Below are 26,227 nucleotides of genomic sequence, written 5' to 3'. Positions count from 1 at the left end.
ACAGAATGAGCAGAGCATGTTCTGTGACACTTGCACATCATGTTGTAACCTCAACTAGTTTGTGGCTATTACAGAATGTCCATGCCATGATCATCATGGAAGATCCTACAAACCCAACGTGTCAAACCACCCTCAAACTTGTTCCAAGAGACAAACACACACCAGTGGTGCTGGATAAACGATGGGACTCAATTATCTTAGAGGTCTTTTCCAGTCTGAATGATTCTTGGCTGTGAGGGTGGAGAGGCCCTGGCACAGGTTGCCCAGAGAAGCTGTGCCTGCCCCATCCCTGGAAGTGTCCAAGGCCAGGATGGACTGGGCTTGGAGCAACCTGGTCTAGTGGAAGGTGTCCCTGCCCATGGCAGATGAGCTTTAAGGTCCCTTCCAACCCAAGCCACTCTATGATTCTGTGATTCTACAATCCTATGATCCCTGTGGAACCCATGTGATGTTCTCATAAGGTAACACCAGGCAATAGAAGTAAAACACTGGCTATTCAGAAACAAAAAAGCTGAAAAAGATAAAAAAAATAGCAGGAATGGAACAGAGAATGTATAGATCTGCAGTGAAGCCAAGCTACACTGCATAAATTAGGATAAACCACAAATGTGTCTGCCACAGTCTGTCCTGGCAACCAACTCGAGCCCGTAAGAAGCCAACTGTACCTCCTGGAAACACACAGCCTGAATTTGTAGATGCTATCACAATGGCAAGCTTCACACATCAACAGAGCTCTCAACAAAGCTAAATTCAACAGGAGAGCTTCTTTGAGAAACCATTTTGGCACAGAAAATTTAACTTAATAGTTAAGCCTGGGTATGAGGGTTGGAGGTCATGGATACTTTAGGAAGGTCTCAGCCACCTCAGCAAGACTCTGGGACTCTCTGTTCCTCATAGACTGGCACACTATGCCATTAAAAACTTATTTAAAGGTATTAAAAACTCCAGAAATAGCTTATTTCTCTGAGAAGGAATCCACTGTCTTTCACAGAATCACAGAATCAATCAGATTCTTCCTCCCCCTGTCAGAAAAATGGCTGAATTTATCAAAAACAAATTACCATTAATATAATGATCTGTTGTACTTCACTTGAATCTTTAACAGCTGGTGAGTATTTTAACACCATCTTTTTCCACATATGTGGCCAGGGGATGAAAGAAGTTGCTCCTTTCTGTTTTCCACAGTTGTAGACAGGGTTTGGAGGGGATATATGGACAGAACAGATGTAGGGATGACACAGCTGGTTCTGTGTTTGTTTTGTATGGGCCTATTTCTATTTCCTCCTCACCTTCACATCCTTTGCAATCCTTCCTGCCACTCGCTGCAAATGCTCAGGAATTCTCCTTGGGAGATGGAGACAGATGGGAGAACATACTCAGCAGAGAAAAAGAGAGGAACCTTCTGGTTTTTCCCCATCCTTTTCCCTCCTCGCTTCAGTTTGTTTCGCCTAGGACTTTGAGGAGATAACTGAGCAACACAGTGTGTCCAATATCAGTCCCAGGTTGAAAGAGAAGCTGCAGAAAGCAGGAAAATCATCCTATTTCTCCAAAACAGAACAAGAAGCTGGAAATCACATCAACAACCAGTGAGAAGCACAAACAGATCAGCTCATCAAAGTAAAGACAAGGGTGTTTTCAACAGTGGAACTATGGAAAAGCATCCTGCTGTACACAGAGCAAAGTGGAACCAGGTCCAAAAGCACATCATAAAAAAAATCACGGAATCATTTAGCTTGGAAAAGACCTCCGAGATCATGGAGTCATCACCATACAGCACATTCAGGGGGCAGGCTGTTGTGACACATACTTGTTTTATCTCACAAGCAGAAGTCGTTTCCCCCAGTCCAAGTACTGGGTGAAGGTGGCCAGGAGAGCTCAGATCTGGGATTCTGGTTCATGGGGTGCCAGCACAGGGCAGGAGCCACCTCAGCACAGCTGGACACACAGCTGGTGCTGAGAGGGACTCCAACAGGGACATGTCCCACTAGGAGCTCCACTCTACCTTCTGAGTTCCTTCACCGTGATCAAACCACTGGAGAAATGTATGGCTCTTATAAATTACTGTTCTCCTCAGCGACTTCAAGCACATAGTTTCCAAAAATTGAGCTTTCTGAAGCACCACTCCAAATGGGGGCTGCCACTTAAGTCTTTCTTATTTGGTTCCACGATCAGAAAGCAAAATCAAACCTGACATCTTTTGATAATTTTCCTCTGCCTATAGTACATTTTACAGCTTCAAGTAATTAAGCAGATCAGTTGTTATTCACCAGGCTTGGAAACAACTCAAATGCTCCCCCCGTGACTGGATTGTGCCATATTATTTAACTTACTCAATCCCACCACGGAAGATTGTTGTGTAATGAAAACAGATCATGTTTTCAAAAAAATTAAGGCTAGCATATGATTTGCATTTTACATTATATATCAAAAAGCAAATGCATGAATGTATTTCAGCTGAAGGATAACCAAGAGAAAATCCAGAGCAAAATTTCCTAGTATTTAATTTCTGTTCTGCCCTGTATTTTCTTCATAAACGAGGTAACAGGTAATCACTAAAATGATGAAAGCTATATGTGAATTAAATTGGAAAAAAACCCCATGAAAATCTTAATTAAGAAAAGACAATGAACCTCCTACTCTGGAAATCCCTTCATTAAAAAGCTCATGCTCCTCACACAGCATAGCCAGTGACTGCCTGTATATTAAGAAATTGAATAAGTGATGTAAATGGTATAAATATTCATAGAATCACACGGTATGGGTTGGAAAGGACCTTAAAGCTCATCTCATGCCATAAGCAGGTACACCTTCCACTAGACCAGGCTGCTCCAAGCCCTGTCCAACCTGGCCTTAAAGAAATATTTATAATCTTGAGGATAAATATTGCAAGGCAAAGAAAACTGTGTTATAAGCAGCAGAGTTAATTTATAAAATATTGACTTTCATTGATAAAACATTTGGGATTTTGCTGAGAAGGTCCTTGCTATGGGTGTAAACCTGATGATATTAGGAGTTATTATTTGATAAAAATAAGATGGCAGACCTGTGGAAAATAAAAGCTATCTTTAAAGCTATTGCTTTGGCAGTCCTCAAGGTAAGGACAGGGTGAGGGAGAACAGACTGTGGACCATGGAGAGGGAATGTGCTGTTTTCTGGCTGACAGGAGAAAGTGCTGAGGACTATCTTCAGGAGATGTCTTCCTCTCTCCAGTGACTCCAAAGGAAACTTTGCACCCAAGGGAGCACTGCATGTCCAAAACTTAGATGCCTCTGAAGGGATACCAAATCATGTCATCTTCTGCCTGCTCTGTTCCTCACAAAACCCCCCAAAACACACATGATACCAGGGGAACTTTAAGAAAGGAAGCAGCAGCATATGGGCTTCCAGAATCTCTGAGGCAAAAACGACAGATGCAAGAGAGGAATGAGACTTGTGGATTCTGGTGGAGGAAAAAGCCTGGAGGCTATCGAGGTTTTGTGCTGTTATTTGATATGAATGAGGCATTTTGAAGACTGGACAGAGCGACAGCAGCCGTGGGAAACTGTTTAAGGGGTTTGGAGCAGGCAGGGATCAGACTGACAGATGTTTGGAGGGAACTGTGATGACATGTTGGCCATGTCCAGTGAGAACTCAACCCTGAGGAAAAGAACAAATTGCAGCACAGAAGCATTTGAGTCATGGCCTTTAAAAAAAAAAAAAGTCTGAAAATTTGCTTTCCCTTTTCTTTCTGGGTAAGGTCTGCTGACTGGATATCAGAGCAGACGGGTGACGACACGGATTTCATCAGCATAATCAGGAGAAAGAAGTTGTAATGCATTCAGCCACAAAAGAAGGAAAATGCCTGGGAAAGGCAATTAGTGAAAAAGGAAAGGAGAGCAAGGGAAGACAGAAACTTGAAAATAAGGGGCATAGAAGAAGAACCACCAAGTAAAGACAACAATGATGACAGAGGTGGTGAAAGATGATGATTTACCACACCACCAACCCCAAACTGAGGAAGTTCCCTGTTTATGAGGCTCTGAAAGTTATAGATTCTATGAAATCCAACAGCATGAATTCACTTCCTTGCTACTATTACTGTGTAGTTGGTATTTCTTGGATATTTACTCCTGAGGTAATTTTCTACCCAGCTACTACTTCCCAGCCCCCCACAAAAGAGCACCTTATGTAAGTGGCATTTTGCTTAGCACAGGTGAGGGTCTTTCCACGCACTGCACAACAAATTCACAACTGAGAAGGAAATTCAGGTACGCAGCTGAAATAACTGCCTGCAACACACATACACAGCCCTCCAGGCATTCTACTGAAATGTTGTATCACACTCTAATAATTCGAATTGTGGTTTAGCGTGTGTACAACATGAAAAGATGTCTGGTTTTGTTCTATGGTTTGACATGTTAAGCATGTGCTCACACACAAACAGCCTTGAAACCTTTCTTTCTAAAGGGAGATTTTCTTTGTTTCTACAATAGTTTCCTTCTTATCTCAGGTTAAAACACAGATGTGCAGTTCAAAATCACCTGATACTAAAAACTTTTAAAAATTGAGTTGAGAACCTTCTCTCTTGCCATTAAAAACAAACCCAGAGGGATCCCACCTCTTTTGTGAGTTGATTCAAGAAGAGATTATTAGTTACTTCTATAAATACATATTTTTATGTTTTTTCTCCAAACAACCCAGATACCCTGTGCCAAGTCTGGTCACATTCTACTCGCCTAATTCCCAGCAGGACCATCTTCCCACAGCACCCATTTCTCCAAACAGACTAGTGGGGGTAAGACAAGCAGCATCCTGTCATTTCAACGCTGGCACATATGACAGATGTTCCAGGGAATTAATGTGTATAAACCTAAACATGAGTGACTACAACCAATTAAAATGCTGAAGAACATACTGAAGCCTTTACAGCTTGTAACCAGTTTGAGGTTTTTACTTCTGCTTGGGTTAAAAACAACAACAACAACAAAAAGAAGCAGAAAGTCTGCATGATTCTAGAATTCTAATTTGAATTGAATTGCTACACCCTAAATGCATTTCAAATTGTGTTTAAAGCAAAATTAAAACAGCAGTTATCTCAGTTCTACCCAGTGCAATTCCCTGGTATCCAAGTTTGCAGTTTTCTCTCTTCTTTTTCTTACTGTTTAACGAGACAAAACATCTGTAAGAGCTACAAATTCACTCTCAGATATTAGTAATTCACTTCAGAAGTAAATACGGCTTTATATTTTAGCATAACTCACATAAACCATTTTAACACAATGTTCTGTGTTAAAAAGCAGCAGACAAGGATGGGTGTTTCAGATACCCCGAAACAGCCAGCCCATACAGAGAGTTTCATCCTGTCTCCTCTGATTCAATCTATGGAATGGGAAAGTAATGGACATGGCACTGTGTGAGCAGAGTTTAAAAAATTCACATTCCTGAAAGTTTTCTGGTTTAATTCCCACAGACAACTAGTGAATTTTAATGGAGGCTCCTGAAATTTAAAAGGTGGATCCTGTAAGACACATACAGACTAAATTTAGAAAGTGAGATTCTCAGGGATTTTCCTGAATTATATATTTTGATTCCTGTTTATGGCATGGATTAACCAGATAACTGAGTCAGAGGCAGCTCCAATCGACTGTAATAGCACACAAATTGACTATTTGGGGTTAGTAATTTGTAGGGAGGGAAAAGAAGACTCTCAGACAGAGTTTCCTTGCAAAAAATGGCTGAAAGGAGGGATATTTGTAGCCAGGAAAAACTGTTTAAAAGCCCCTCAGAGTGAAGTTAAAGCCCTTTGCAGTGTTTATCTCCAAGAGTGCCCTGTCTGAACCACCCAGTCTGTGCTGTGCTGTGAGACCGAGCTGAGAGGGCAAAGAAAACACATTTTGAAGGTTCTGAAATGAATTCGTGTATTCAACCCACAACAACTCAATGGCTGGGAAAGTTACCGGCTGCTGCCTTTGTTCCTACAGATTAACCCGGCACACACGAATAATGGCCTGGATTTATCCTGGACAACAGACACTGAATGACAATTGTCAAGGCACTGCATTAAACATCCTTTGGCTGCCTCCTGCTCGATTCATTTAACACTCGTGAATAAATCTCAGCTCGTTTTCCCCTCTTCAAAGCACAGCTACACACACTGGTTTTAAACCCACACTGGTACCCAGAGCTTACCATGTATGTGCCACCGTGAAGCGACGACGCTGGCGGATGCTTTTATTCACCAGCAACTTTCTGAAAAAGCAGGGAGAGTTCCTGGGAGAGCTGCGAGGAGAAATCTTTGGAGACGTGGGTCTGTTCCCGGGCAGTTTGGGGGGCTCGAGCTCTAAATGCATTTGTTCTTTGAAAGTCCTGATGTAAATCTCGGACTCAGGAGTAGCAAGTTCCCTAGAAGCCTCTTTTGCTGTCATAGCTCAGATGATGTGGGAGCCCTCACCATTCAGAAAACGCAACAAAAACGCAGCGGAGTCAAAGCGCTGTTAAACCCCGCTCATTCACAAGGCTGGGCTCCACAGGAAAGGCTGCCTGAAGCAGCAGCAGCACGAATCGAAGGATGGTAAGCCAGGGCTGTCAGAAAAGCCCTTCTGAGCCCACCTCTCCCCCTGAAAATGCGCCGGGGTGGTGTTGGTGTGTCAGCTCCGTGGTCGCCACCGACGCGCCGGAGCCATTCAAGCCCCGCACAGCAGCTCATGAAAAATTCATCACCACCAGCTCCACATCAATCCTTTCCCTCCAGCATTTTGCCTTCACCTACCGAACTGAAAACCGGCAGATTTTTCGCGTGCACGAATAAAATCAAGGAATTCCCCAGCCTGCGCAACCGGCTTCATTCCGGGGGTTTAATAAAAGGTCTTCATTGAGAATTAGTTTTCCCCAAGCCGCAGGAGCTCCACCCAGGACGTGCTTATTGGCTCGGGATTATTTTGACAACTGGACTCTGTTCTGCCCTGTCTTGCGTGAGGAGTGTGTGGGATTCTCAGGACATTTTAATACCCTGACATTGTTCCTGGGCATCACCTGGCACATCCCGGAAGAGACCCCCGGGATGGCAGCGCTGGCTCTGGGAGAGGTGTGAGCAGCACTAAGAGGGGACAGGAAAAAAGGTCTAGTAGGGGAAAAAAAAGGCAAGGATGGTATTCTGTAGGAACAAAGCATGCAAGAATCCATGAACGCTGCTGGAGTAGCATGTTCCACTGTCCTAGGATCTGCACACAGTCAAAGGGCAAAATCCCTGCCAAAACCCCGAAAGATGGGAGACTTGACCCCTTCCTACAAAGACAATGTAAGTTAATTCAAATTAATTTAAGCATTATATCTACTTAAATTAAAGAAAAACAATCCACTTTATTTTTTTTTCTGGATATAAACACCATGAAAGCAACTTCCGCACTTGCAAGGCTAAAAAAAACCAACATCAAGGTAAGGAAGTTAAAAGACAAGATTTGATGCTGATGGTAAGAACATAATAAATATTGCAGGGAGGGGCAGAGCATCTTTTTAACTGGTCAAAAGTATGTCACTTTAAATGTAAATACAATAAATCTTTTTAAAGGAGGAGGAGACAGGGAAGAGCAAACCCAGCTGGCCTGTGGCCAAAGATCTGATTGCACAGTCCAGGCATCAATTACAAAACAAATCCCCACCAGTCCCTGTCCCTTCCAGTCGTTTTTCATCCAAATATCCCAAAACACTTTACAAAATCATCAGCATGCCCTCCTCAACTTCAGAGGCTTGCAAGAGAGAGCTTCCCTATAGCAGAGCCTATAGGGGAGTTTCCAGACATTCTCCCTAACCTGCCCTATAATATTCACCATTCACATTTATTAAAAACCAAAATAAACAAACAAGCACAGAGCCTGAGCCTAACCTGAGGACACTGGAAATGCAGTGTGATTTATTACTGAGAGGTCCAGGCAGTAGCACAACAGGAATATTTAATGCTTTAGGAATTATGACGTGTTAGACTGTGAGCTGTTACTCGACTGCACTGACAGGCAGTGAGAGACAAAGGGAAGCTTGAGAGCTTTGCTGAATGAGAAACAAAATCCACACAAATGCTTTCAATCTGGAATTTCACAGAGAAAGAAAAAATTAACTTCCTAACTCACCAGGAAGCAAATGGGATATTGGAGGGGTTTTTTGAGAATACATCTGATATTAGAGAACCAGTATATCCATGCCTTTTCCTAAAGCTATTCAAAGGGCAAGGAAAACAGCAGCAAATCACCTTTTGAAAGCAATAAAAGATGCTGTACAAGGGCATGCTGCTCATGCTGAGTGGGTGCTGTCCTTCCCTGAATTCAGAGACAGTGCAGAACAGTGTCCATTAAGGGAGTACTTCCCATCATTTGGACATCCATAAATTAGCAATGACCTCTCAGCCCCATAGCCTGGAGAAGGTCCTGTGGTAACATGGGCAAAGAAATGCAAGACTAAGCTAATGAGAAGGGAAAAGGAGACTGAGGGGGGAAGCAGAGCTCCATTCCCTTGGGAAAGCATAACGAATGGAAATACAAAGTGCCACCCATTGCTTCAGGTGCTTCTCTAAACTGAGAGCACTTTGAAGGCTCACCATGAACACAGGATATTTCTTCTTCAAGGTTCAAATACCTTCCAGATCTTGTGACAGTGGGAGCCACAGTGACCTGAGAAAGGTTGTGGAGCAGCTCTCTTGGTGTTCCAACTACCACCCTTTATGCTGCCAACTTGTGGTGTTTCACACACAGAGGATCCTGCAGCCAACGTCTGTAAAGTCTCCACTGATTTGTAGCACTGGAATTCTGGCAAGACACGCTGCTTTACTCCAGGATAAGCCAAGAAAAGGTGAGAACAAGAACATCTCAAGAGACTTGAGCTAACTGGCATGAAAGCTTGATACCTGGAAAAACCTGGCAATAATTCTGAAAAATTAATTTTGCTGTATTTGCTGAGCAACAGGAGAAATGGCAGACAGAGCATATAGGGCACCAGAGCCTTGGAAAGGTTCACAGAATCCCAGACTGGTTTGGGTTGGAAGTGACCTTAAAGCCCAGCCTGTTCCACCCCCTGCCATGGGCAGGGGCACCTTCCACTATCCCAGGTTGCTTCCAGCCCCATCCAACCTGGCCTTGGACACTCCCAGAGAAGGGGCAGCCACAGCTTCTCTGGGCAACCTGTGCCAGGGCCTCCCCACCCTCGCAGCCAACAGTTCCTTCCCAATATCCCATCTAACCCTGCCTTCTGGCAGTTTGAAGCCATTCCCCCTTGTCCTGTCCCTCCAGGCCCTTGTAAATAGCCTCTCACCCACCAGCACCCCCAAGTCCTTCTCCAGGGCTGCTTCATCTGTCCATCTCCAAGCCTGGATTGATCCCAGGGGTGCAAGGACAGAGTTACTGACGTTGCCCTGATACACAAACGAAATGGTCAACAGGCATCTCGCTCTTTCCTGAACTCTCTAACACCCCAGTAACCCACTGCAATGCAATAATTTGTTTATCAATACAGATTATTGTCTGCAATAGATCAGTAGTTCAAGAGTAACAATTTCATCACATCAACGAAGGGATCAGCAATACAAAGAAAAAGTTGATGAGGGGGAAAAGATGATTGAAAGGAAGTGCCTGCCAGCACTGGCAGGAAAATGAGACCACCTGGAAGAACAAGGACAATTAAGGAAACTTTCAAAAGTTAAAGTTTACTTGGGTGAGGTTTAACACACACTTCCTACCTCCCTGAAGTGTCTAGAACTGCAGAAGGTTTTAATATATTTTATTAAAATAACTGATGGAGGTGGTAAACAACATTCTCAAGAGTGCAACCCCTCATCAAAAGCTGATCTTCAGTGTGTTGGGAGCAATTGCTAAGCAACGAGAATCCATACCTTTTCTTTACAGTAGCACCATTAGTTACCTGTTTTTAAGTCATAATAGCCAGGAGAAAATAGAATGCCAGGGAAGAGGGAACTCTGAGTGTCCTGCATGCTTTAATAGGAAAGGAAAAGCTCTTAGAGGACTTTTCACAGCACTTTCAGTTGGTGGCAGAGTAATTGGACAATTGTTCCTCACAGCACACTCTCTCGAAGCACATTTAGATAAGAGCAGTTAGGAAGCTCCCCTCTGTTATTTAGGCAATTGTTCCATCCATCCACATTAGCAAAGCATCCCAAAAAGATAACACTAAACTGACAGTAAATTAATTAGGAAAATTATTTCGAGGGATTGCCGTTTGCTGGTGCTACTTGTATTTCTTTTTCCAAGGAAGGAAACCCAAGGGAAACATATTTTTAATCAAGTACAGAGTCTCCTTTTCAGGAATCCTGGCTTTCAGTATTTCCTCTTCAAAACCAAAAATAAAGATCTTCATCAAACTTTCAAACAATATGAAAATAAGGATTATTACACTTGCTAATCATTCTAAAATATAGCACATAGATCCCCTCAGCATATTTTTAATTTTTCAAGCAATTTGCTGTCAACTAACAAGTGTCCCTGAAGAAATAGGGTCTGTTCCTTTGTACTTGTTAGTCCCAGAAGGACTTTGATGGTCCCTCATCCATGTCAGTGTTTGTTTGGCTTAAGTCAGGCACAGGATTGTAAAAGTCACTTGAGAGAGATGGACATCTTTAATTATAGTTGAAGATGCACAAGGGAAGGATTCATTCTCTTAGAAGCCAATATTTTTCCTTTAGACTATAATTTAAACACATTTGATGTGAAAAAACCACTATTAAGCCAGCAACATTATGGAATTTCACAGCACTGTCCCTACTTAACATGGATTTCTGCCAAATGTACCAGACAGAAGATGTATCAGGAAAGGATCTATGAATGGACATCCAGGAGAGAAACTCTAGAAGCCAAGTAGCTCCATTAGCTCAGAGAGAGATGAACATGATCCTAAAGAAGAGGCAGTGAAATCACTGTTCCTCTCCAATGGGTCCCCTAAAGCACACTTCCATTAGGAAATAAAAGGGTTGGTCAGAGTAGGTGTGGCCATGCAGGAGACCAGAAATTGGAACTGGGTCACTGAAGCAAGTGATGAGTTTAGAGGAAAAGAGGAGTTGAGGAATGTCTGTTTTTGTGAAAGGGCAGAAAAACATGATTTTGAGGAAAAGGGAAAAGTAAACCAAGTAAGGGAGAAAAAAAGCTATGAATTGACAATTTTCTCTTGGACTAAACCAATGTGACTGGACAAAGCAAAGGAAATGAGAAAGTAGAACAGAGATTCGAGAACATGGGAAAAGTCATTTGTACTGGAAAAGAACTCGGTTACAAAGACAGCAGTAGAGGAGGGAATAAATTTGCAGTGGAAATGTCACAGGACTGACATAGATGTGATCTCTGGTTCAATGCCTAAGGCAGAAGATGTAATTGCCAAGATGAGCCAGCACTGGGAATAAATAAGAGCAACCCAGGGAATGGGAGAAAGGCAAAGATGTGAGGGGGGAGCAGCGAATCAAACAACACAGAAATGTCTAGAGCAACACAAAAAAATACATCAGTGAACTGGAAGCTGTAGAAAGGGAAGCAGCCAGGAAAACAGATGCCAAGGAATGGTGCTTTAATATGAAAACAGAAGTCACGGTGAATTAAAATGTAAGGATAGGGAATGACAGGCAAGGCTTTCAGTCAGAGCAATGGCTGGTAAGAAAGAGCTGAGAAGGTGACAATGATAAGAAAAGGAGAGCTGGATGCAGCATTGTTAAAACATGGAGGAGATTCCAAGAAAATAAAAAGCAGCTGTACAGGCAGTCCTATACAGAAGGATGTGTTTGTGGCAGAGAACTTAAATCTTTGCAGTGATGGAGTAGCTTTCTAGACACAACAGAAGCGGAGGAAAAGGGAAAAGAAGGGTAAGGAGCATGAGCTGAAGAACAGACACAAGAGAAAACAATACAAAACATACTTCTGGCCTTCTTGATTTCCTTTCCATCACAACCAAGAGATACATTATGTCCATCCCACCAGTGAGTGCTACTAATTCCATGAGGGCCAAAGTCAGTGTTAGTTAATTCTACCCCATCCTAGTCCCATTTTCACTTTTAGTTCCCTCAGAGTAGCAGCAAATTTGCTTAAAGCATTGACTTAAATACAGGACTATGATTGGCATTTTAAACTATCATCCCAAACTGTGAGGCATTAAAATAGTAATTTAACCTGAATAATAAAAATTCACCATTGTAATTGGAGATGCTTTTGATCAGCCACATCTTTCTACAAGGCAGTAAAGGAAAGCCACAACACAGCATGGAGATCAACCTTCCAAAACACACAGTACAAACTCAGGGCTTAAATGGAACAGCAAAGAAACATTATCTGAAGCTGTGAAGAGATGCTGATGTTGTTGCCCGGGGAAGCTGTGGCTGCCCCATCCCTGGAAGAGTCCAAGGCCAGGTTGGAGGGGGCTTGGAGCAACCTGGGATAGTGGAAGGTGTCCCTGCCTATGGCAGGGGGTGGAATGAGATGAGCTTTAATGTTCCTCCCAACCCAAACCAATCTGTGATTCTATGACATTACCCACCCCTATGAGCTCAGCAGAGGTTGGGCAGGACTCACTCTAAATAAAAGGCCACCTTTTGAGCTCCTCCCATTCCATAGCATCCAGTTGCCCTTAAACAGACTATTCCTCATTCAATAGGCAGCTTGTATATTAATTTCTGGTTTAACAACCAGTACTTGCAGCCTCTGTATATGATTCTGTAAGTTTTTAGCCCTTTAAAACAATCCCTACCTCTAACAAGGTCAAGAAACTCCAGAATACTTTTAAGTTTAGTCACAAAAACTGAATTCCATCTTTAGGAAAGACACCTTGAGAGTTTTGAGTGGTTGGATGCTCATCTGTTCACACTGACTTTGTCATCTACGTCAACCAGGTCACTGCACTGTTTGAGCAGAGATCTACAAGGTGTTCTCTCTCACAGGAAAATTATTTGCATTCAGAACACGCATGAAAGAGTCAGTAATAACAGTAAACCTGGTGCCTTTCACGTGCTGTTTAGTCCTAAACTGGATTTGGTACAGTTTTTCCATAGTAAACCACACCGCACACAAGACAAGATTGATCTGGTTTCCTTACACTTTTTAGTATTTAAACAAAAAAAGTACAAATTCTTACTGGGCTACTTTTTCTTACAGGTATTTATACTGTTACCTCTTAGTAGATACATCTGAGAAAATAAAATATCTCACTTAAACTTTTTATATTTTATATGTAAACTTATATTTCTATCATTTATATATTTACAAATGTATATTTTTTATACTTATTATAAAATTATATAAGCCAAAGAAGCATGATGTAAGATGGGAATTTGCTTAGCAACTTTAATTGTGCTTGATTTATTCTCAGAGAACATTTAAATGCCTTCTATATTATCCATAGTGAGTAATCACATATGTCAGACCAATCTGTATTACTTATGATTATTTTCTTGTTTCCCAGCTATAGATTAATATTTTACAAATTAATTCAATAAGCCAATTTATTCCTCACAGGCAGAGACCTTCGGGGTGACTCCTGAGAAAAGAGAAGCCAATGGAAAAAAGTGTTAAAATTTCACCCATCCTGCTGAGAAGAGGCTTTATGTTCCTACAGAGATGCGGTATGAAGGAATCTCTAAAAATATATTGGCCTGGACAGGCTGGCTCAGCTCTCCCCAGGCTGTTGTTTGATTTGTCAGTGTGTTATTTATTCGTTTTACTCACTTCTGTGACTGTGATCAGCAGCAGGTGCACCTGCCTCTGCCAGGAATTTGCCTGTGACTAAACACCTCATCTCCCATGAGTCACCTGCATTTGACAGCCAGGATTAGGGCTTTGCTCACCAGATCACAGAATCACAGAATATGCTGAGTTGGAAGGGACCCACAAGGATCATTCAGTCCAACCCTCAGCCCTGCACAGGACCATCCCCAAGAGTCACACCACGTGTGATCATCCAAACACTCCCTGAGCTCTGGCAGCCTTGGTGCTGTGACCACTGCCCTGGGGAGCCTGTTCAGTGCCCAACCACCCTCTGCGGGAAGAACCTTTTTCTGAGATCCAACCTAAACCTGCCCTGACACAACTTCAGGCCATTCCCTGGGGTCCTGTCCCTGGTCCCCACAGAGCAGAGACCAGGATCAGGGCTCTGCTCACCAAGTCAGGGCCTGAGATAAGCTCAGTTGGTTATAGCCTGGTGCTAATAACACCAAGGTTGTGGGCTTCGTCCTCTCACGGGCCATTCACTTCAGAGTTGGACTTGATGATCCTTGTGGGTCCCTTTCAACTCAGAACATTCCATGATTCTGTGAAATAAGGGCTTTGCTCACCTGATCAGGGCTTTGCTCTCCACAATGCTGAGTCACTCTGTGCCCATAGCCAGAGGCAACTATGGGCACCACAGCTACTGGCCAATATCACCCAGTGTAACTTAGTCCTTGCTAAATAAAAAATGCAAACATTATAAAAAATGTTATAAAATTACAAATGTATCTGTAATTTTCATGTAAAATGAAAACGAAAATGGGTGTTGGTGTCTTCTCCCAGGTAACAAACAACAGAACAAGGGAAAATGGCCTCAAGTTGTGCCAGTGGAGGTTTAGGTTGGATATTGGGGAAAATTTCTTCTCCAAAAGGGTTGTCCAGCCTGCCCAGGGCAGTGGGAGTCCCCATCCCCGGTGGGATTTAAAAGCCATGTGAATGTGGCACTTGGGGACATGGGCTGGTAGTGGGATTGGCAGTGCTGGGGCATGGTTGGACTCGACGGTTTGAGAGGTTTTTCCAACCTAAATGATTCTGTGATTCTGTAAAACAGTGACAAGTAAGAAAAAAAATCAATATTGCTCTGGCAGAGCAATGTTCTCACTGCTGCCTGATAATCCTGTAGAAGCAATTCAGGCTCCCACTTTATCAGGTCATTTTTGCATCCTGCCACACACTCCCATGAAAAGCTAGAGTTTGGCTTGGTTGGCAGCACCCCCACTCACACAGGCAATGGAAAGGGGCCAAAAGGAATGCTTAGCCTTGGACTGCCCTCTTCCTTTCAGCAAAAGGATTTAAATTATTTTCATGAGCCCACATATTTCTCTGATATTGGTCTCACCTGCAGTGGCTGAGCAGGAACAGAAAAGTCCACATTAATCCAAGGCTGCTTAGGTTTTGTATTTTGCTCTTCCAGCCTCTTAGTTCTGCAGCAGCTGACTCACAAAACAGTTTATATGCCAGTTATTTGGATTTCTTTGTGTTTCAGACCAACTACACCTTATCATCTCTCTCAGGTTAAACAGTGTCATGTTTACAAGGTTCATTTATTTATAGTTATTTTTCCCTAAGGAACTCCTGACAAAGACAGGTAAAGCTCACTCCATCTCCTGTTCAACAGCAGGGTTGGAAGCTCCAGCTTTGCCAGGTGCCTCAGGTTTTGGTGCTGGGAAAGAACAGAAAATGCAGTTGCTCAATTGTCAGGATTTCCACATAGCTTTGTCAATTACGGCTTAATTAAAGGAATAAAATCCCAGCCAAAAATCCTAGAAAGCAGCTCACTGCCAGTGCCAATAAAAACAGGGTCAGAGAGGAGGTGGCTGTGGCCAAGTTTATAACAAGTCTCATGTTTTTCTTCATGGAAAGAGTGTCCAACAATGGGTAACGAGCCCATGGAGCAGCAGTCAGGGCAAGAACATGACCAAGGCCAACAGCAGAGGACAACACCATGTTCTTGTCCCCCTAATTCATCCCAGTGACACTCTCAGTGTTAGCAGGGTCTGTGCTCAAAGGACCCAGGAGGGAATTGCTACAAAATGGAAGTTTAAAAATATTCCAGGAAGTCTTGACATAGCTACTGAAAACATGTAAGAGAAGGTCTAAAGGCATCTGAGCCCCCCAGTGCCTGGTGGATACAGATCATGAGTAATCTGCTAAACTGAGTCAGCGGTTTGGTTACAAGTATTTAGAAATGTGATTTATAAGTGAATTTGGTTGAATTTTTTCCAGGGAAATCACAGAATCACAGAACCGTTAAGAGTCAGAAAAGACCTCTAAGATCATTAAGTCTAACCATCAACCAGCACCACCACCATGTTCACCACTAAATCCTGTCCTCAGGTGCCACATCTACATGGTTTTAACACCTGCAGGGATGAGGACTCCACCACTGTCCTGGGCAGCCCATGTCGGGGCTGAACAACCCCTTCCATTAAAAAATTTCCCTAATATCCAATTTAAAACTGCCCTGGTGCAACCTGAAGCCTTTTCCTCTTGTCCTGTCACTTGTTATTCTGGAGGAATGAGTCCAAATACTGAACAAAAACTCATCTAATCATAGAATGGGTTGGGTTGGGAGGGACCTTAAAGCTCTTCCAGTTCCATCCCCTGCCATGGGTAGGGACACCTTCCACTATCCCAGGTTGCTCCAAGCCCCATCCAACCTGGCCTTGGACACTTATAGGGATGGAATGTCACGGATCAGCTGAGAACCACCTGGAATTCTCCAGGTAACACAACAAACTGTGTCAGATCTTGCCTTTCAAATGAAGTTATCATTAGTCAGAAGCTTAAAAGAAAATCATGTCAAATTATTGTCTGATTCAGCTTTTCTATCAACGATATTTCCATAATCTTCATTTATTTTATATTCTTGGGAGGATGAAGTTTGAACATAATATTTCAGAAGCTTCTTTGTCTTTTGCTGATTAAGAGTGATTCATTTTTTTCCATTCCACATACATTTCAAGCTGTCTTGTCGCATTCTGGATTGAGGTATATAATTATAATTTAATCATGAAAAGCCTTTTTTGTGTGCCTACAGCTACCTCTGTTTTGAAGACTTGCATCTCCAGGCAAACCTTGCAGCACCAAACTTCAGAATCATCCTCAATAAAATTACTGGGTTCACCTTGCAATTCACACCAAAGGGGGATGTTATAATTTTGACTAAAATAAGTGGAAATGAATTCAAGGATAATATTACAGCAATAAAATATAAATTGTGTACAAAAAGACATTTATCGAATAATTATAATTTTAATTCAAAACCTGTGACAAATCCAACATTAACAAAATTCCTCTATACTAACTACATCCCATACAAATAATAGCTATTCTATTTAGGCTTTCAAGAAAACAGGAAAATAAAAAAATGTGCCAAGAGAGAAGAAGATCCGAGAGCTTCAAAAACTGATGGCAACAGACAATGTCTAAATATAGGCAGACAAAACACTTATCTTGGTATTTTTAGCTCAGAAAATAACTCCAGGGCTAAGTCAGAGATGCAGAAATTATCTGTGCAGAAGCTCCTTTTTGGACAGGTTGGCATTTGTACTGACCACCCACACAATGGGCGAGCATTGACCTCTGGATATTTGGGTTGCCCACTATTTTTTCCCAATAGAAAGGATTCCTGGGATTTATTTTAATAAACAGATCTCCAGGATTTGTTGCATAATATTAGATGGGGTTGGGGGTCCAGTAGTGACCCCCCAAACCAGAGCCAGGGGAGCAGCTCCCCATGGGTGCCAACACCACCATGGTTTAGTTGGATTTCTTTGACTGATCCTCATCAGGAAGAACCACCAATCCAAAAAGTCAGCAAGGATGGGATATTCTCTAGTGGGTTACATCTTACCAAGGGAAAAAAATAGCAATATTTTAGAGAAGATATTTCTCTAAATTGGCATTTCCTCTGCCACATTTTTGGGAGGTATTAAAATGACTGACAATAAATGAAGGAATTTTCCTTTCCCACCTTGGTGGGCTCAAACAGATTTAAGCCTCTTTATGTAACTTCTTTGATCCGCCTGCAGACAATGTAGGAACAACCTCCAAACAGAACATTTTCAGCTTTCAGGGATTATCTTGAGAGATCCCCAGCACTCCAAGCTCCCACCAAATCCAGTGTCCAGCACCAGGAGTAAGCCATACTTAAATGGACCAGGTAATATTTTCACCATCCCTAAATGGACCAGGTAATATTTTTACCTACTAAAACCATAAAAAAGGCACTGAGCAAGCAAAATCCTTTAGGGCTGTTTCCAGATCTCTTCAAAGACGCTTTTTATATCGTTAGGACAAATCACAGTAAGCCTTTTTCAAAACAAAGGTTTCATATACATTTTCCATCATAATGTATATTATTTTAATTATGCACAGCATAATTAAAACCTTTTTTCCCCACAGAATAAATGAGATGTTCTGACGAGTGGAGTTGACCTCCTTTTCCAAGGTAAGGAAATGCCCCACAGAAATGTGGTGCAGGCTTTTGAAATCCATGAAGTGTGTTCAATCAGAATAATTGATCCTGCTTCATTACCATGAAAACTGATGGGATTTATGGAAATAATTAACATTTTGAAGCAGGTGATGTCCAGAAGTCCCTTCCAACTTCAGCCATTCTGTGTTTTAAATAATTTTAAATATCGGTATAAAACCTAAATATGTGGTTTTAAGTATTTTTTCCTCTAGTTTTTATTTTTCACATCATATGGGAAGCCAGCTCATCTATTATTTTTTTTTTCTATTCCAAGCTTGCAGGATATTCCTTCGGTTCTTCTCTAGTTGAATTTGCAATTATCTAAGAAATAAGACTTTAACCTATTTCACAGGGTGCTATCCCAGGATCTGAAACAACATCTAAAAAACAAAACAAAATTAAAAAAAGCCCCATACTTCTCCAAAGCATCATCTCCTTCTGAACTCCTGGGATTCATCCCACCATTCCTGTTAAAGCTTCCTATTATCCCAAATATTTCCTTTTATCCCATGGGATTTACAGGTTTCAAATATGTAAAGGAATATTTGGGCAAATCACCTTCTGCTTGGTTTACTAGCAATAATAATTTTGTCATCCTTTTAATTCTCCATGCAAATCTCCACCAATTTATCATTCTAACTTTCCTTATCTACCCCCTAATTAATTCCCACCTTATCTATCCCTCAATTAATTCCCATCTTATCTATCCCTCAATTAATTACCAACAGTTTCCCAGGGACTACGAGCCGGCTCTGGCTGAACTCAGCATTTTTGCTGAAGGTTTCAGTTGCCCAAAATTACACTGAATTTTTGTTTTATTTAGTTTCTGACGTTGCATTTAATTTGCTGCCCACGATCACCATCTGGAGAACAAGGAGCAGTACTACAGGAGAGATACAAGAGTAGATCTGCCACTCAATACATCAACCCTCGTCATAATCCACTTGTACACCTGAAAAACGCACTCCAGGAAGGTTTTGAGGTGGATGTGGAGAATAGGATCAATCCTTTAGTATTTTCCTCTTAAATTCTGACCTGCCCAATAAAATTCTTTCAGAAGAGACAAGCCATAGATCTGCTCACGGACAAATGGCAAATTCACAGTCACACAAACATGTATTTAATAAAGCATTTAATACCAGAGTCTAAATATTTAACAGAACCTCTAAGCTTTGAAAAACTCCAATATTTAATATTAACCATATCAACTCTTCATATAACTCTTAAAGCCTTTATTTCCTTATGCTTTGGGACACATCACAGAGCTTATTTTTGTTTCAACAGAGAAACTTGCTGCAAAACTGTCAAAATATCTCCACACACCTGAATAAAATGTGTGGAAAGAGTGGAAATGAGCCTCCAGCTCTCAAACCCATCCCAGGAGCTGGAAAGTATCAAAAAAATAGGGAAGAGAACTATTTTGGATGCTCTAAGTGTAGCTACAAATATATTCTTCACACCCTCTCTCTTCACTCTTGCCCAGATTTCTTATCACAAAGCTTTAGTTATAAAATATGGAGCAGGATGGTGGAAAATATTTTAACAAGTTTTATGAAAATATGAACAAAATTTGGGCAAAAGAAGCTTATAAGTCTTCATTCAGATTGTCAAACTGCACATCTATTGGACTTCTATCCCACATCCAGGATCTTGTTCCTGCAGGGCAACATTGGTTTTCAGCTCCAATTCTTTCCTGCTCAGTGATATCACTTTATATTTATCCACACTGAAATTTTCCTTTATTGCCCACTCACTCAGTCTCTTAATGCTCATCTCATTCCAAAGCTGTTCCAAGGCAACCACAAATACTGGGATTATACAAATTTAACCTGTGTCTGGGGTGTATTTCATGCAGAACTGAGCCATGATGTAGAAATCCAAAGAGTTTGGGGACCAGATCCTGCTCAAAAAACATCTCAGTCATGGGGGGGGACCTTCTCACTCTCTGCAACTCCCTGACAGGAGGGTGGAGCCAGGTGGGGGTCAGGCTCTGCTCCCAGGGAACAAGGGGCAGGATGAGAGGCAACGGCCTCAAACTGTGCCAGGGGAGGTTTAAGTTGGTTATTAGGGAAAATTCCTTGATGAGAACTGTTGTCCAGCCTTGGCACAGCTGCTCAGGGCAGTGGTGGAGTCACCATCCCTGGAGGGGTCAAAAAACATGTGGATGTGGCACTTGGGGATATGGGTTAATGGTGATGCTGGTTAAAGATTGGACTTGATGATACTAAAGGTCTTTTCCAACTTTGACAATTCTGTGGTTCTATGACTGTGCTCCCTGAGAGTCTGGTCAGGCCCCAAATAACTAGGAATTGCATAGGGAAGGAACTGCCTGGCATGGGTAGGGATCAGTGCTAAACTAGGGAAAAACCCTCAATGACTAGAACTTAAACAGAAAATGGAAAAGTTCAGACCAGTCTCCTGCCCAGCTGTAAGAGCAGCCAATCTCACTGGTCAGAATGGTGAGGGCGATGCAAAAACAGAACCACAGAATCCCAGAATATGTGAGTTGGAAGGGACCCACAAGGATCATCCAGTCCAACCCTCAGCCCTGCACAGAACCATCCCCAAGAGTCACACCAGGTGTCCCAGAGGATCATCCAAACACTCCTGGAGCTCTGGCAACCTTGGTGCTGTGACCACTGCCCTGGGGAGCCTGTTCAGTGCCCAACCACCCTCTGGGGGAAGAACCTTTTTCTGAGATCCAACCTAAACGTGCCTTGACACAACTTCAGGCCATTCCCTGGGGTCCTGTCCCTGGTCCCCACAGAACACAGATCAGTGCCTGCCCCTCCTCTTCCCCTCCCAAGGAAGTTGTAACTGCAATGAGGTCTCCCCTCAGTCTCCTCCAGCTGAATAGACCAAGTGCCCTCGGCTGCTCCTCTCACGGCTTCCCCTCAGAGCCCTTCACCTTCACTGCCCTGCTTTGGACACTCTCTAATGGCTTCATATCTTCCTTATACTGTGGTGCCGCAAACTGCCCCAATATTCCACGTTAGGTCCTGTTGGAACAGCTCTGCATCACCAGTCACACTGACCAGCAACTCCCAGTCCCTTCAGTAAACTGGGATTTTTACAGTGAAGAAATAGCAATAACCTGAGAATGTGTTATCAGGGGTTTCTCTGGGACTGGAGCACACACAGCTCAAGAAAAGATCCTTATCCATCGATTCTGCTGTACTGAAAAAGAGGAGCAGCAATGCCCCCTTGTGTTCCAAGGAAATTAATGATAAATCCATTGCAATTCCTTGCATTTCTCCTAAATCAGGGACTAATGTGTATTCAAAGATCTTATTCTTCCAATCACACCTTGTAAAGAGGCTCTCAATGGCCTCGCTGTCAGGATTGCAAATTGCTGCGCACACACACAAGGGAACACTTGGACAATGCTCCCAAAGGTAAACCAACCCTTTTATCATCAAAATTCACAATCCATCTAAAATTAGATAACTCATTTTGTTAAATTTATCACAGCAATTAAGCACAAAACCTGAACAAAAGCTCCTGCTAATTCCTCCCTGATTTCTGTATCTCAGCTATTCATTCAAGTGCAGAGTTTATAAATCCTATTTTCAACAGGAACATTCTTTTTAAAGGACTCTAACAAATGAATTTGGGATGTCCTCTGTAATTGTTCAAACACAAACTGAAAAGTGCTGAGCTTAACAGAAGCTAAAACCAGATTCCAAGTTGGAAATAATGATGTGAACATGTCTTGCAATCAGAAAACAAAACTGAGAGTGGAAAATTTATAAACTAGAATCTAAAGCTCACTTGAAACCTGAAGCTGAAACTACAGGCTGTAAGGCTGCATTAATGTCATTTCAAGATTTGTATGACAAGCAGGACAGCCAACCTTATTTTGCCATTAAATCCATCCTTGCAATTCCAAAACATGGACACTCAGGGCTTTGCCTCCTCTCCTGACTCCAGATTAATTTCCCTTTTTTTGGCACTTAACACCAGTTCCTATTTAAGAACTCACTTCTTAGCAAGTCCCTTGTAATCAGCTCACTGGTGGTTTCTTTGGGACTTATCTTGAGTTTAACATTAGATTCAAATGGGCTTTTTTCAAGTCTTTTTTCGAACACATGGACAGGAAATAGCCAGAGTTAAAGCCTTTTTCCTCAATCTGTTGTCTTTCACCATCCTGAACTCTTGTGTGGGTGGAAAATTAGTAACACAATCCTCTGGCCAAGATCAGAATTTATGACACAAAAGTTTCACGAGGGATTTTAACAGAAGTAGAATTTCAAAGAAAAAGCAATAACTTGGTAAAGTTATATGAATGACAAACCAACTGATAGAGTTCAACAGTACTGATTAACATAGATAATTATCTATCTTAAAAAAAATAATGAAAGAAGCCAACTCCAAGGAAAAAAAAAAAGAAAAAAAACTAAAAAAAGGTAATAAAACCATAATTACATGAGATTTACAACAAGGGAAAATAACTTACCAGTCTTGGTAAGTGGTGATTGCAATACTTGGAGGTGTCAGCAGAGGCAGAGTTGTCGGTCTACAGACAATGTCTCTGTCAGGTGTCCTGGCCTTCTCTGTCTGTCTCTGGGACAATGGTGGTAACTGCAAATTACCAGAGCAGCATCTTCTCCCTCTCCACAGGTCAATGCCCAGAGCGTGGGTGGAAGTGCTGTAGGACTTACTCAGCCCACACTCCAGGTAATCCAGAGAGTTCTGTAGAGACAAGAAGTCATTGAAGTTCTGCAAATAAATGTTTTCCTCCGTGAAGATAAAACACATGCAATTTTTCTCCAGTTGTTCTTCTGAAGGCTTGGCAGAGTCTGAGAGCCCTGTGTTATTTTATCAAGTTGTGAGTGCACTTGAAAATTCATTCAGAACTTGTCTCAACTAAATTCAGCATTTCATTCTAATGTAATTAAACACTTCCCCTTCAGAGAAAAGCACTCTGCCCTATGTCTGACATTGCTGGTAGAAATAGTCTCCAAAAAAGGTTTTGATCAACTGAAGCAGTTTTTCCTCTTCTAGTTTCTACAGGTTTTTATTTAAAAGCATCCCCATGATCACAGAGCTAGCTGTCAAACGCAGCCAGAAGTTGCAGCAGAACAGAGCTGCAAGAGGGCTGGTTGTCAGTTTTGGTCTCACCCAGAGAATTTAGCTACTCAAATATAGCTGTCCAATATAAACGAGGCTATTTCTGTATTCCATGTGATGAGCTATCAATAGAAGCTGGAGGGTTATTTTGATCGGTGTACATGTGTGTATATATATATATATACATATATTTATATATTTATGGCCACATTTATCTTCTTTTTCTACCTCCCTCTGAATTTTGGTCTCCACCCTGCTCTTTCCACCCTCCACAGACCTTTCCAAACCCACTTTACCGTCTCCCCAAACCCCTTGGTTCATTTTCCCCACAAACTGTGCTCTTCCAGCCAGCACTGGGGGACTACAGAGAAAATGAGTGAGGTTTAATTTTCCAGGAACAGCTTGTTGGACTTGATCTTGGTAGTCTTTTCCAACCTAAATGATTCTGTGGTTCTACGAACTGCAAAGGCCTCTGTTGCCTCACAGGTTCTTCCACTGCACAAAATCAGGTCAAAAACACTCCTAGGAATTCCAGAAAGGAAAGCCTTGCCTTCTGTATGAGGATCTGACTCAACCTGCCCTTATTAATAGTCTTCATAGGACTATTTAATTATTTGTTATTATTCAAGAAGTGTCCAGAAGAGTTTTTCAGCTTCCCATTAGATTTCAGATGCCTGTTTTCATTAAAGTCAGTGAGGACTGAGCAAACTCAGCCTCATGCTAACTGACTATGAGCAGTGCAACACGTGCTCTAAGAGTGCAAAATAAACACTTATTTACTGGAGGAGTGCTACAGGTTACTCTAACTCTTAGGTTCAGCTCCTCCACTGTGTTTTCCTTTACATTCCACGTGATTTCCTGTTTTTTGAGAGCCTCAGCTGTGACAAACAGGCCAATTAAGACTGTTTATCAGGCCATCATTACAAAGTGATACATTTCTCTAGAGAATGGGAACTGGAGTTTAATTAATAGGGGATTACCATGATGATTAGAAAGCGTAGAGATGGAATAACACATTTATCATCACATTAAGTGTTCAGCAACTGCAGTGGGGAAAGACAGTGGAACACTCATAAGCATGTAAGTGCAGCATGTGAGCAAAGGTGGGATTCAGAACAGATATTCCATAAGTCACACCAACATTCCCTACTGGGTGCCCACACTACACTGACCAAAGACAGAGTATATGGTATCTATAAGACTCCTCTAAACCTGTCATGGGGGTTGGTTTGTTCATTTTTAAATATGCTATGCTTATTTTCTGCTTATTAAATAATAATCTTCCAGGATTATCAAAGAGCGCTCAAAGCAGAATCAGCTCATATTTCTGAAATAAGACAAAAACAGCTTTTTTATTGCTTTCATGAAGTACTGGGGAAAATAAAACGTCTTCAGAAGAAACTCACCTCATCTGCAGTTACTGTCATGACACTTCTGCTTTTCTTCATTATCAAGATTGAAGTGCACCCCGTTATAAAAAGCTCGTGTTGTTAAATCCAATTTCTTCAGACGGGCAATCTGAAAGAAAAAACATATTTCTGAATAACAAACTGGCTTTGATGACAAACTAACCATCACCATCACAGCTGATTTATAACTTGCTGCCCATTTTCACAGAATCATGGAATTGTTAAGGTTGGAAAAGACCTTTAAGATCATCAAGTCCAACCCTCAACCCAGCACCACCATGTTCATCACTAAACCATGTCCTCAAGTGCCACATCCACATGTTTTGAACACGTCCAGCAATGGTGACTCCACAGCTTCCCCGGGCATCCTGTTCCAGTGCTTTACAACCCTTTCCATGAAAAAACTTTCCATAATATTTAATCTTAACTTCCACTGGTGCAAGTTGAGGCTGTTTCCTCTTGTCTGTCTGGTTTTCCATAAAACACAGGCAGCAGATGTTCTGCAAGTGCAGCTCTGTAACTGTGAAAGGCCAATTCAATATTTAGCAAAATCATGTTGAGAGTAACCAGCATTCCTAAGGCTCTGCAATCTAAGTCAGCCTTGAGACCAGCCCAGTAATCTGGGACCAAAGCTAACAGGTTTTTCTCTAAAATGTCTTTAATTGAGCCCTTTTCAGAGGTACAGCACAGAAGGTCTCCAAGAACAGCTCAAGGTGGCTCTCACAGAAGAAATTTGCATTTGTAATGTGATTCTAAAATTCAGTGACAACTCCCAAACATTATTTATTATTACACTGCCACACACACTCCAGCCACTAAATCACAGCCTTCTGCAGAGGTGACACTGCAGCCACCTTGAACAAAGCAGGAATGAGAAGGGGAATAAAACTCAGCCGAGCAGCTGAAGCAGCAGGAGAAAGCAGCACATGGGAATAACCTCCCTTGAAGTGTTCCCAGGCCCTTTCTTTTTATTGCTGTAGTTTAGTGCTAAGAAAAAAGCAGCATTCAAGATTATATAGAGAGAACACAGAGTTGTATTTTCCTTTTTTCCCCGAAGAACAGGTAGAGCTGGAGTGCCACTTTTTGTGTGCTGGTTTATGTTCTCTCCTGTTTGGAAGGGGAAAAACTTCTTGGAAATCTCTTGTTTGAGGTTGAAGACGGATGAAGGGCCCCTGTTCATAAACATCATTGCTGAAGTCACCACAAAAAGCTGTGCAACAGTTTCAGGCTTGGTGACGTCAGATTTCTAACACGCTGTTCACTTTGAGAAATCAAGGGGTTTTGTAGAATCATGGAATGGTTTGGGCTGGGAGGGACCTTAAAGCCCATTCCATTCCAGCCCTTGCCATGGGCAGCAACAACTCCCACCAGACAGGTCACTCAGAGATCCATCCAGCCTGGCCTTGAACACTTCCAGGGATGGGGAGTCCACAACCTCCCTGGACAGAGGTTTAACTCTTTTTCTGTATTCCATTCACCTCTCCATGCAGTGCAATTTCAGGAGAGCAACAAGCAATTCAGACCTCCTGCAAAACAGGGCTGCCAGACCCTGG

The 26,227-nt window shown here is 42.0% G+C and overlaps 1 protein-coding gene across 3 annotated transcripts in view; it reads right to left on the bottom strand.

Annotated features, from left to right (window-relative positions):
* The window catches only part of PDE4B (phosphodiesterase 4B), a 174,557-nt gene extending 149,844 nt beyond the window's left edge, over nt 1-24,713 (bottom strand). For 2 of the 3 annotated variants that reach the window (XM_017805481.1, XM_017805476.1), the window contains exon 1: nt 6,169-6,419. In XM_017805481.1, the coding sequence (XP_017660970.1) occupies nt 6,169-6,404 (236 nt within the window). In that variant the 5' untranslated portion in view covers nt 6,405-6,419. Of the gene's footprint in view, nt 1-6,168; nt 6,420-22,651; nt 22,888-24,671 lie in introns of those variants that run through there. The other variant, XM_017805474.1, reaches the window with a different exon arrangement.
* Between the last annotated feature and the right edge of the window lie 1,514 nt (nt 24,714-26,227).

Source organism: Lepidothrix coronata, unplaced genomic scaffold, assembly GCF_001604755.1.
Source record: "Lepidothrix coronata isolate B3197 unplaced genomic scaffold, Lepidothrix_coronata-1.0 Scaffold12, whole genome shotgun sequence".
NCBI lineage: Eukaryota > Metazoa > Chordata > Aves > Passeriformes > Pipridae > Lepidothrix > Lepidothrix coronata.
The sequence above is the reverse complement of the archived record's forward strand: the minus strand, read 5'-3'. Positions and strand labels throughout refer to the sequence as shown.